Here is a 13,789-nt window from a genome sequence, read left to right as displayed (position 1 = left end):
GTGTCCTTGAACTTTGACCTTCTGTCCGTATTTACCAATTCATGTGATGCTAGTTACATGTATTGTCCACCAGAACTGTAATTTTGTTTATTCATAATTATGTTGTTTAAAACACAAGTATTAGTTATGGCATTGAAAAAATGTGCTTAGTTTCCTTACTTCTCCATCTAAATCGAGCCATTTTGACCTTGAACTTTGACCTTTTGTTATGAAAATTGATTTTTTTTCTTTGTTTTTGCTATTGTGTACTATATGTACAAATTTGGTTTTAATCCATTTTAAAATACTCAGGTATTTATATGGAAACTGATAGTAGATACCTATTGCCCTTGTCTGGAATTCTTTAAAAAAGCATTAGTTTGTAACCATGGTAACATGAAAACAAGATATGAATACCAAGTGGTTCTTTATGGTTTATATTACAACTATATATGGACTTTCAAACCAATGTATTTATTTTTTCCAATATGTCCGCAAAAATTTATACCAGGCTTTTCAAAAGAGCCTAAAATCTACAATTTTTCCTTAGAAAAATCATACTTAAAAAGGGGGGATATTTTTTCTATGAGGTTAAGTTACTCAAATACTAGAAATTATCTAAAGAACTATAAAAATGATGTATTTTGACAAAAAGATAAAGACATGTAAATATCTTGTTGTATTAAAGACTTTTAATTAGTCAAAAATGGTCATTTTTCATCAAAATTTAGCATTTTTTAGGCCATGAAAAATGTATGTTGGTTGCCATGGTAACCATTGACCATAGCAACCATTTTATTATGAATTTTAGTTTCATACATCATTATAGAAATGTGTGCCAAGTTTCATAAAAATCTAAGACCTAGCGTGCCACACTCCCTATATAAGAGTTTAAATGCTTACAGAGAATGGCTATTAATATGTATCTGATCCACTATTCAACGTATGATACAACATCTTTTACAAACAACCTTTGTTTGTATTTATCCACAAAATTAAGTTTTCCTGTAAGTATGATACTCGATAATTCGAAAAAAAGGATGAAATCTACGAAAATAGATATGCCACACCTTGCAACATCTATACTTATAAATTAATAAATTTTGCAAATAAACTCCGAAACGGATGCACCAGAGTTTTTACTTACTCCTCTAAGAATACACTAGATACAATATGATGTCCGTAAACTATATTTAGATTTCACTCGCATTGTAAGTATCGTACATCAAATTAAAAGTCTACTTTTATTTTCTATAAACAGCCATGAAATAGCAAAAACGTGAGTACGGTGGCATTTCCGGTTGGCGGATCTAAGTCTCTGGCAATTTTCAATGCGACTGACAACAATCAATCGTTTATTTATTTCATAAAACGTCATCACTGAATTATTCGATCAAAACTTGATTTAAATGGCATAAAAGAAATAAGTTGTGATAACCGATTAAAAAGGGAATTGTGCAAATTATTTTTGTCATTCGCCGATCTTAATATTGACGGAAGCTTCTAGAACATCATATAGCATCGAGCCCAATGTTAAAAAGAAAAACGAGACGATTATAGCTGCGGGGACATAAAAAAAGCTTATGTGTGAATGGTCATTGAAATAATGGTCCGGTAAATCATTGATAACGCTATAAGTTGTGAATTTATTTATATATCTAAAGACTATTACATATATGAAGTAGGTTTTCTTAATAAATTTAAGAAATAAACATTTCAGGTTTTTTCCCTGAATACAGTCTTTTGTATCAAATACTCGGCCTATTCATAGGGCGTTAAAAGCTAATTTTTACACAGGTACTTGCGTCTTGGTTTATATATATGTATGTAACTTATTGATATGTAAAAAAGGTAAAGTACATTTTTTTTACATATCAATAAGGTACAATATTTATAAATCAAGACCCAAGTACCTGTGAATTTTTACCCCCCCCCTCCCCCCAAAAAACAAAACAATCAATTTATCAGTAAAATGTGCATATTCGCTGCTGTTATCCTTGACGGAAATGAAATAAGAGCATAAGGAGTCCGTTTTACAAAAGAACATACGACTAAGACCAAAAACTTGAGTTGATTATAAAATCTTGCTAAATAAACGATTATGTTAAAAATTGCATGTATAAATATATCTTTCTGAATTAATTTTAAAAATAATAAAACCATTTTCAAATTAATATAAAAAAGAAAGTTATTTCCGAAATTACATTTTGGTCTTATTCGTAAGTTCTTTTGTAAAACGGGGCCCTGAAGTACAATATCCATAACATAGTATAACAGGTTTCACAATAAACATCAATTAATGAAATTGTTATTTTTTTTCAAGTTTTTACAAAAGGGGGTGGGGTGGATTGGAGACGCACATGCGGGATTTTGAACATTGTATTTCTTCCTGCTATAAGCCTGTATCAGTAGAAACTACAATATATTTTTTGTCGGTAGTGGTATAAATTCAATTACCCGCGCTTGCGCGGGATTTCATCTAGTTTTATCAAAAGTTAAAAGGAAACCGTTACAGTAATTTTAACACTGTGGCAGTTATCTCTCTTCTCTCAATAAAATCATTAATATCAGACTAAGTTCCTTACAAAACTCTTATCAGAATTTTATATCGTAAATAAAAAGTATTTTAAAAGAGATATGAATGGTAATAAGGTATATTATTGATAAAATTCACATATAGTAAATTATAATTTAAACTTACTTGACTGACTGACTCTGTGTACTATTATTGTCAATCTCCCTTACTTGCATTATACTAAAACTGAACATCATGGCAGTATTTATGTTCCGTACGGGAGCAAATAAGTTTCCAAGCTTTTTCTGCAGCAAGGAGAAATATGACAAAATGGAAGACTTTGATACCGGTCATCATCGCCCTCACTGAAATAAGCCCTCTTCTGTGCTACAGTGAGTTTCTCTCTCTCTCTCTCTCTCTCTCTCTCTCTTTTAATATTTCTTTCCCAAATTCTGCATGACCTAAAAGCAGAAACGTATTTTTTTTCAATCATGTTTTCCACTTCGTTTTAAGAATAAGATGATTTGTTTTTAGATGAAGATATATTCTTGAAGTTCATTAATGAATGAAAGGTATATATGTAAAGAATCCAATTGGGCTTTATAATAAACACTTTCCAAACATAAATCAAGCATACTATATAATTTGCAGTCAATCTTGCTCTTAAAAAGAACACGGTGATGAGCTCACAATTCCAAAAATCCAAAGATTTGAGTTCCAGAGCAGTGGACGGAAACAAGGGACTGCGCACTCCTGATTGTATCCTATCCGATTCCGGTCAGCGCCAAGCATGGTGGCAGGTCGATCTGGGAGCGGAACAAAGTTTATCCTACATACGGATCAACTATCAGAAAAGTCTGTTAATTTCTGTAAAAGACACAAATATGTTTACTTACAAAGATCTTGGCACGAAATGAAATGAAGTTACAACCATGTACAGTGAATGGTCATTGCAAAATAAATTAAAAAAAAAAAAAACGAGCCTACATGTATATGTTTCAAAGTAAACACACACACACACACACAAAATGAAATTGCATATAAATAGCAATATACATGTTGTAATCGATACCTGTAATTATTTAATTACTTTATTTTCCAGAACTGACGGATATGGAAGCAAGGGTTCGCCTCGTAGGAGGTAGATCAGAGGGCAGTGGAAGAATTGAGTTTGTACACCAAAATATATGGGGAACAGTGTGTGATGATATGTTTCACGCCAAGGATGGAGCGGTAGCGTGTGTTATGGCGGGTTACTTACCGTAAGTTTCTGAGCACGCATATATCGCCATGATCCAATTTATGGGCGCCGCCATTTTTGATCACATGACATGCAGATATAAGGTCATCTTGTGCTTTCTTAAAGTTTCATTTTATACAATTATACAAAATTGTACAAAATTAATACCACAAACTGCAAAATATTTCAACGTTGTAGCGTTGATGTTTTTCGGCATTTAATTATTTACTTCTATATAAATCAGAGAGAGAGTTTTTCATGAAGGACCACGATATCGGTGTTTTTCGGACCTTTAAAGATTTTTTGTTTGTTTGAAGCTGAGTTTATTGAGTCTTGACATCAATGCTGCACAGCCCGAAGATGCTTGTATAGCCTCTCAGCTAATTTTGAATTAACATGGATGAAAGATTACATGTCGATTCACACAAATTGAGTACATTCTTATATAAACCCGCTATCGTTTCCTTTTTTATGAAAGAGATAATGTAAAAGTCCGGGAGGAGGCTTACTTTGGAGCTGGTAGAGGTCCAATATGGCTAGATGACCTAGATTGCACTGGTGAAGAAATTGACCTCACTACTTGTAAGAATGCTTTTAGAGAACCACCAAATTGTAGGCACAATGAGGATGTCGGCGTTGAATGTTCAGGTAGGTAACATGTTGACAGTAGGGATGTATCAAAAACTAATTTTAAGCCCCGTAAAGAAAGCGTTGCTATTTAGATTCACTAATAAATACATCATCGGAAAATTTAATGTTTGCTTGTCATCAATGGCCAGATGTTTTCAAATACAGAATCGGGGTAGGCAATAGTTTGTCAACTTTTCGCGGGTATTCCTTAGCTTTTTTCTCTACTTTAAAAATTTAAATATACACATGAATACGCAGCATAAAAGATACTGTTAATGCATTGACGAAATCAAATTGTCAGAAAATATTTAGTTCTTTTACTTTGAGAAAGAAATTTCAATGCCATGATCTTATTAAAGAATGAAAAATGTATCTATCGAATAAAAAAACTCCCTGAGGTGAAATACAAGATCATTATATTTCACACAATTAATTTCAACATGTAGAAACTAATAATAATAATAATAATAAAAATGATAATGATAAAAACTAAAAATAATAAACAAACAAAACATCTGCTAAAAATGGTAAAAAAAGTAATTATCAGTAAACAATTATTAGTGTACTGTAACACAATACGGAGGAGAGAAATTCACACCTCCCTTTATAAACATACACATGCACACATGTATCGGAAATAAATAAGTTTATTTATCAACAGAGATGGTTTCCTACATGATTGTGAAAATACTTAGCCTTATGTTTTACAAGTAACCCTTGGAGCAACCGCTAATAATAAAACACCGCTTAGTGATAGAAATATCATTAGATCTAAGTGTTGCAATGCAATGCTTAATGTCATAAATTATTGCATTAATAGTTGACATTCTCAACCGCTTAATGATATAATTGTTTCATTAAATTGCGATTTAGCATTACCGTTTGAGAATGTCAACTATTAATGCAATAATTTATGACATTAAGCGTTGCAATATGCAGCGCTTAATGATATCTCTATCATTAAGTGGCGTTTTATCATTAGCGGTTGCTTTAAACACTTCATTTTCAAACGCAACAAGATTGTATAGTTTATACACTGTAACAAATTTATATGCACATATTAACAATCAACTGCTTTAGATAATACATGTACATGTATATACCTAAAAAAAATGTTGAATATTTAGTTGGGAGTACCATGGCGGGATTTCAAATCTTCGTATCCAACAGTAAAGATTGGTGGAGGGGTCACAAATGCTTCCATTACACTGACATAACAGCGCCCCCTAGTGTCATGAACGTCACGTGCCCAAATCATGGACGGTATGTGACGTTTTACAATGAACGGAACACCTCGGAAGTTTACCCACTCACTTATTCAAAATTTGCCTACGTTCAGCTTTGTGAATTAGAAGTGTTTGGTGAGTAAAAAAGGTATGCTTATATGTGGTTATGCTGTTTTCTTTTCTTTTCTAACCGATGGGTTTAGTACAGGAAGACAAGGCCACCAGATCTTGTGTTTATGAATATTATAGCTTCACATTTTTGCTAATGGAGTAAAGCTAAAAAAAAAAACAACCTTGATTTGCAAATTAACAAAAAGGCGTCAAATGTAACGCATAATAAAATTTAGTAAATCCTAAGAAAAGTTTATAAGTTTATTGGGAAAATAAAAACAAAATCATGAGGCAACGCAAGGTATTTTGATTTTAAAATACAGAAACAACGAAACACATAACCAATGCCGTATGAATCATGAGCTTACATACACAGATTACCCCTGAGTTTGTAATGCAATTTTTCACATCCTATTTATTTATTTATTTATTTAATTTATTTATTTATTTATTTATTTATTTATTTATTGACAGGCTGTCCTAGTGGTCAATATGCCCCCGACTGCAAAAGAAAATGTCCTATTAACTGTGACCTTGACCGCTGTGATATTAAAAATGGCAACTGTTTTGCATGTAAGGATGGTTATATAGGACAGCGATGTGAAACTGGTAAAATTTTATTTTGATCATTTAATCTCCGCATACTTTTAAAAAATGTTTAATATTTTATAACTTCCTCTCAGAAAGAGGGTATATTTCTCGGCATATTGCTTATGATCAATATACATGTAATTATGAAGTTAAATAATTTCGGTATTAGATATTCTTTTTTATATCACTCATTATTTAGAATGTACCAAAGGACAGTTCGGGAAAAATTGTAGTCTTACATGTGGAAACTGCCTGTATGAAGAGCCATGTAATTTTATTGATGGCGCATGTGCAAAAGGATGTTCACAGGGTTGGAAAGGATTTTACTGCAATGAAAGTACGGAACTATTTTCTTTAATCCATTGTTCATCTGCCTGTTAAGTCCTCAACCATACGTTATATTACAGTCTTGAAATCTGGAAATTAGCTATTTAAGATTCTTTTTTCATCATTTAATTGTAATGTAGCTTGCAATGCGGGATTTTATGGGTTAAAGTGTACGGAATCCTGTAGCATACATTGTACGAACCCAATGTCATGTGATCACGTAACCGGAAACTGCGCAGAGAGTTGTAAGGACGGCTGGGAAGGCGAAAAGTGTGACAAAGGTAAGATGACTTATTTTGCGGGATGGTTGATAAATACGCATTAACGACTCAATGATGTTTGCACATACATGCATTTGGGATACATTTTTAAAGTGGAGGATGTATGTTGATGCTTAAAATGTCGAACAATTTTGGATCGGCAGATTGCATCTCTTTTTAGGTCACCTGAGTCACTCAGGTGACCTATTGCTATCTGTCCGTCGTCGTGCGTCGTCCGTCGTGCGTTGACTTTTGAACATTTTTAACTTCTTCTCTAGAACCGCTCAACCAATTTCAACCAAATTTGGTATATAGCATCTATGGGTAAAGGGGAACAAAAATTGTGAATTTCATGGTCCCTGCTCCCCTGGGGCCTGAGGAGTGGGGCTAAAACCACCAAAAATAATGCAATCTTTAAAAATCTTCTTCTTTACTCCTGGACATCAAGCAGTCAAACTGTTGGCATCATTGTAATAAGTATTGAGCACTCTACCAAAATTGTGAAATTCATGGCCCCAGGGTCAGGGGTTCTGGTGCTAGGGTGGGGCTATATAGATCATATAGTGAAAGTGCATTATTTCTTTGAAAATCTTCTTCTCTGCTCCTGGGTATTAAATAAAGTTACTAAGTATATAGTTATGATGAGTAAGAGTGCCTCTTCCACAATTGTGAAATTCATGGCCCCAGGGTCAGGGGTTCTGGTGTTAGGGCGGGGCTCTATTGATTATATAGTGAAAATGCATTAATTGTTTGAAAATCTTCTTCTCTGCTCCTGAGTATTAAATAAAGGAACTAAGTACATAGTTATGATGAGCAAGAGTGCCTCTTCCAAAATTGTGAAATTCATGGCCCCAGGGTCAGGGGTTCTGGTGTTAGGGCGGGGCTCTATAGATTATATAGTGAAAATACATTAATTCTTTGAAAATCTTCTTCTTTGGTCCTGGGTATTAAATAAAGTAACTAAGTTCATAGTTATGATGAGCAAACGTGCCTTTTCAAAAATTGTGAATTTCATGGCCCCAGGGTCAGGGGTTCTGGTGTTAGGGCGGGGCTCTATTGATTATATAGTGAAAATGCATTAATTCTTTGAAAATCTTCTTCTCTGCATCTGGATATTTAATAAAGTAACCAAGTACATAGTTATGATGAGCAAGAGTACCTCTTCCAAAATTGTGAATTTCATGGCCCCAGGGTCAGGGGTTCTGGTGTTAGGGCAGGGCTCTATCAACTATATAGTGAAGATGCATTAATTCTTTGAAAATCTTCTCCTCTGCTCCTGGGCATTAAGGTGATAAACTAAGAACATAGTTATGATGAGGACGTGGGCCTCTTCCAGAATTGTGAAAGCCATGGCCCCTGGGTCAGGAGTTCTGGTGTTAGGGCGGGGCTCTATTGATTATACAGTGAAAATGCTTTAATTCTTTGAAAATCTTCTTCTCTGCTCCTGGGTATTATTTAAATAAACTAAATGCATGATTATGATGCATAAGGATGCCTTTTCAAAAATTGTGAATTTCATGGCCCCAGGGTCAGGGATTCTGGTGTTAGGGCGGGGCTCTATTGATTATATAGTGAAAATGCATTGATTCTTTGAAAATCTTCTTCTCTGCTACTGGAGACTATTTAAACAAACTAAGTGCATGGTTATGATGCATAAGGATGCCTTTTCAAACGCTCTATTGATTATATAGTGAAAATGCATTGATTCTTTGGAAATCTTCTTCTCTGCTATTGGAGACTATTTAAACAAACTGAGTGCATGGTTATGATGCATAAGGATGCCTTTTCCAAAATTGTGAATTTCATGGCCCCAGGGTCAGGGGTTCTGGTGTTAGGGCGGGGCTCTATTGATTATATAGTGAAAATGCATTGATTCTTTGAAAATCTTCTTCTCTGCTACTGGAGATTATTTAAACAAACTAAGTGCATGATTATGATAGGCAAGGATGCCTCTTCCAAAATTTTTAAATATGTGGCCTCAGTTTTGGGGGTTCTTGAGGAGGGGGGGGGGGGTGGGGCTCTATTGATTATATAGTGAAAAAGCATTAATTCTATTAATTAATCATTAATTAATCCTGTCTGCTCCTTAGTGTTGAGCTGATAAATAAATTGTTTAGCTATGATGAAAATGGGAGCTTCGAACAGAATTTTTGAATCTAATCTTGTGGTCCTAGGGTCAGGGGTTCTGGCATAACGAGGGGGGGGGGGGCTTTTGATAATATGGTAGAAAAGTGTTAATTATTGTAAATTTCTTGTCCCTTGGTCTTGGGTTCTGGTGTTAGGGTAAGGCTTTGTTGAATCTGTAGTGAAAATGCATTGTACCTGTGAAATTCTTCTCTGCTTCTGGGTATATTGGAAGCAAACTGAGTAAAAGTTTAAATGATATGAGTAAGCGTATTTCTACCAGATTTTTAAACATCTGGACCATTCGTCTAAGCATTCTGGTCCTGGGCAGGGCTCTATTAATTTTTATTACATTTTCAACAGTGAAATACTGTGATTTATTTATTGAATAAAAGTGATATTCTCTCACAGTGTGAAAGGATACCAAAATGATATTCTCTCACAGTGTGAAAGGATATCAAAGTAAGTAAAAAATTATTTCTGGCCTGTCATAAGATAGAGATAGTAACTAAGCATCTTGATAGAGCTAAAACTGCAAATTTCTTCCCAAATATGTTGTTGAAATCCATGCTATGTAATGTTTTCAATCACATAACTGCTAAGCTATGACGTCTCAACCTCTCAACTATGACGTCAAGCCTATGACACTGTGTTAAGAAAAGACAGTGGCAAAGGGAAAATCAAATAAAATGTAATAAACAGAAAATTCAATGTTTTGTAGATGAATATGGAATTTATTTCACTCGTGAGACAGGATTTTTTGATATTTTCACTCGTGCTTCGCACTCGTGAAAATATCAAAAAATCCTGTCCCACTCGTGAAATAAATTCCATATTCATCTACAAAACATTGAATATCCTCTATGTATTCTACTGAGAGAAGTTATTCCCCTTTTCCATTCACCGTTGATAATTAATCACTGTTAATAATGTATTTGAAAGGTTAATAGAATAAGATAATTATGCAAGAATGTTTATCGTATAATAATTAAAAGAGTACTTTCTTAGTTTTAATAATCAGGTAGACCTGTAAGTAATAGATAAATAAAAATGAGAGTAAAATAACTTATCTTATTAAAAGTTCTTCAAAGAGCATAAGAGAGGTCAATGCTAGAGGTCTTAATATGGGTTTAAAAATAGTACAGAAGCACTAATAGTTTATTAATAGTCTGCATGGTGATAGTGTTAAGTGGGGGACAGATTACATGTAGAACTTAATTAATAGTCTGCATGGTGATAGTGTTAAGTGGGGGACAGATTACATGTAGAACTTAATTTATGAGTTGATAGTGAATACTAGACTAATTATTTTGTTGATCCTGTTCTTCCTACTTTTCTTGCTTTAGGGCAACAATGCTTCATCTATCAGTGTATTTAACTTCTAAATTGTTATATTATACTCAGGTGACCGTTAAGGCCATTGGGCCTCTTGTTATTTTTAGAATGTTGATTTTTTTATTAACAGAATGTAAAGCACTGAAATATGGAGAAAAATGTCAGTATTCATGTGGACATTGTGTAAATCGTGAAATCTGTAATCACGTGACTGGCGAATGTTCGAACGGATGTGCGCTTGGATGGAAAGGGGATGTCTGTGACAAAGGTTATGTCGTCATTTAAATAGCCAGGTTTTTTTTTAATCCCATGCATGTTTATAATGTTTATCTGTATAGCTGAGGACATACATGTAACGTTGGCAAAGTCATTTACAAAACAAAGAAATTACTTCCTCACGAAAAATAGCCTAAAAAGAAATAATTCTTGATAAGGCCACCTTTAAAAAATTGTTTGGTTGCCCTCTCCCGACCTACTGGCTATAAAAGGCCCGGCTCAAAATATTGTTAACCTCCAGGAATCAATTTTTTAATGCGTTCTGGAAAGTAGATTTTGAAAATTCAGCATTGGAATTGAAATTTTCAGAGAGAAAGACAATCTCAGCTATCTACCGACCCATTTTTTTTTCATCCTGAGAGAGGGAGAAGGCAAATAAACATTATTTTAAAGTTGGCCTAAAGTAATTTTTTTCCAGAATGTGAGTCTGGCTTTTTTGGTCTAATGTGTGAGGATACATGTAGTGAGCATTGTATTGATCCCACGTCATGTGACCATGTGAACGGGTCATGTGATGGTGGATGTAAGGATGGGTGGATCGGCTCCAAATGCATCGAACGTACGTCTTGTTCTTTCACTAGCCACTACTTTAAGCAGTTAAGGTTTATCTCAACATGTCATAAAGCGATTTTAAAACTTAATGCATGTATTTAGCTACATTCTCTTTTTTTCAATGTTATCAAGTCATTCTACATAAGACTTGAACCTTTTTCAATTTGAGGGAGAAAGATGTAAATTGTTCAAAAATATATTTATCACTATATTATATTTTGCCAACAGAGTAATTTGGGAATACTTTTCATCAGTTCGTTTTGTTCTTTTGGAGTTCAACATATATAAAGGACTGTTCATGAGTTTTGAAATATTCTAATTCAGTTAGTGTCCTGCATCGACATATATACATATTTCTTTCATAAAAGAGATCTAGAAGCCATTCAGTTTTACTTGTATTGACAGAATGTGAGAAGTTTATGTACGGAAAGGATTGTCAAAATCACTGTGGACATTGCACAGAGGATGAAGTTTGTAATCACGTGACTGGAGTTTGTCCTAATGGGTGTGCATCCGGGTGGAAAAGGGATATTTGTGATCAAGGTAAATCAGAGATGTAGAATATGCACTTGAGAAGTTATTATTCCCGTTAAACAAGCTAATTTTTAGGTTTGGTTTTTGGCGTCTTAATTCCTTCCTTTGGATATTAGGGGCTTAAAGTGTTGTTTATTGGTCGCTTAAATTCAGTTTTGTTAAAATGATAAGCAGTCTATCGTGTTATTATTTGTAAGAGTGTGAACCTGGATTTTTTGGAATGATGTGTAAGGATCAGTGTAGTCCACATTGCCTGGATTCAGTGTCATGTGATCACGTGAATGGATCATGTGTTGGAGGTTGTAAGGATGGCTGGATTGGATCCAGGTGCCGGGATCGTGAGTATATATAATCCACATTTATTTTAAAAATAGAGAGAAGTACTACTTTTTGTATAAAGGCCATAGATATCTTAATAAGCTTTTATTTTCCACCTGTCTTCAAAAACAATTACTTTCATTTAATCTGTATTTCTTCGTTGTTTTGTAAACATTCTATTTCGAAACTAACCAACATTCTATGTACATACAGTGGAACTTCACTTGTTTATTATGAACTACAGAATGTGAAGAGTTAACATTTGGCAGTAACTGTCAGATGACCTGTGGTCATTGTTTTAATGGTGAAGTCTGTAGTCACGTGAACGGCACGTGTTTAAGTGGCTGTGCTCCGGGATGGACCGGCGATATTTGTGACCAAAGTAAGTTTTGTATTAGATTCTACTAATTAAATATATCGAGAGAGAGAGAAAGAGAGAGAGAGAGAGGAGAGCTCAAGTTAGTTGCTTTATATTTACATTTCCAAATATTGTCCTTAAAATTCTTTGCAAATAAGAAAAAGTTCACGTTCTCATTAACTAGCGTGGGATGAGTAAGAATATTTCTATTGTGATGTGATTTAAGTAAAGGAATAGTGCAAACTTTTTTTTTCAGAAATGATCGTTAAAAGACAAAAATATGAGACTACAACGCTTCACGCCTGCACATATTTCATGAAGCACTAACCCGCTTCATGAAATTTGCCGACGTGAAGTGTCGTAGTTCATGCCCTCATGAATTCTCAAAAGATAAATTCATCTCTTAAGTTTTTACAACATGAGATCTACCATAGAGTAAACGTAACTTAGTTTTTGTCAATGATTATGGTAAAAAAAGTCTCATCTTTCTGGTTGCATGCATAAATGCGTTTAAGTTTTTTTTTTTATATATATGTGAATTTGTTCATTTCTGTAGAATGTGACATCGGATACTTTGGATTAATGTGTAAGGATGGATGCAGTGAACATTGTGTGGACCCCATGTCGTGTGACCACGTCAATGGATCATGTGTTGGGGGCTGTAAGGATGGATGGATTGGTCCCAAATGTAGAAATGGTAAAATTATCAAGAATTCACATTTTCTCTAAGCCAAGTCTTCTTTATTTAAAATAAAGGACATTTTCACAATAGTTCAGACATTCTGTATTGCTGACAAACATTGCGTTAACATAAGGACAATCTTGAACGCTATGCATTAAATATACTGGTACAAAATATATCTTAGTTTTCATTGCTCAAACTTGCTCTGGCGCAAAGTCTGAACCAAACAGCACAGTTTAACGGGATACTGTGTTATGGGTTTAGGCATGTTATGATGAAAGTTCAATAAAAAAAAAAACTTTACAAAATAAGTTTTACATACCCATTTCTTTAAACAGATTAGACACAGTTATTTTTTCGAGGAAGTATTACAACAAAACGGGATTATTCCTCTTTTCAGTACTGAAAAACATTACTGTATACGGGAATTTTCGTCATATTTTTAAAATAATGCCCCGAATCCGTTTATTAAATAAAAAGTGCATGAAAAATACCATGTGATGTGTTTAAACTTTATCAAACCAACCTCGCTGACAAAAAAAATTCGGTGCTGCAAACAGGAGTAAGATGAGATTTAATCGTACGACATCAAGAGTATTCTTCAAACGGATGTGAATATTTCCTTTATAAGTTATATTATTATTTTTTTCAAAAAGGGAGAACTTCATAGCTTGGTTTCATGGAGGTGACATCTTTTGAACATGCATAGGAATTTAAACTCACGTGCAGCA

General features: G+C 34.0%; 1 protein-coding gene across 1 annotated transcript; it reads left to right on the top strand.

Moving 5' to 3' along the window:
- The first annotated feature begins 3,174 nt into the window (after positions 1 to 3,174).
- Positions 3,175 to 10,623, top strand: LOC133174548 (scavenger receptor cysteine-rich type 1 protein M130-like). Its single transcript, XM_061309661.1, has 8 exons — positions 3,175 to 3,349; positions 3,597 to 3,756; positions 4,213 to 4,382; positions 5,492 to 5,725; positions 6,176 to 6,310; positions 6,492 to 6,629; positions 6,760 to 6,900; positions 10,469 to 10,623. The coding sequence occupies exons 1-8, from the start codon at positions 3,175 to 3,177 to the stop codon at positions 10,621 to 10,623; spliced, it is 1,308 nt and encodes a 435-aa protein (XP_061165645.1).
- The last annotated feature ends 3,166 nt before the right edge of the window (positions 10,624 to 13,789 follow it).

Source organism: Saccostrea echinata, unplaced genomic scaffold (genome assembly GCF_033153115.1).
Source record: "Saccostrea echinata isolate AGI-Se365-2 ecotype Australia unplaced genomic scaffold, CSIRO_AGI_Sech_v1 ptg000058l, whole genome shotgun sequence".
In the NCBI taxonomy this organism is placed as follows: domain Eukaryota; kingdom Metazoa; phylum Mollusca; class Bivalvia; order Ostreida; family Ostreidae; genus Saccostrea; species Saccostrea echinata.
Note: the sequence above shows the minus strand (reverse complement) of the source record. Positions and strands in the feature narration are given on the sequence as shown.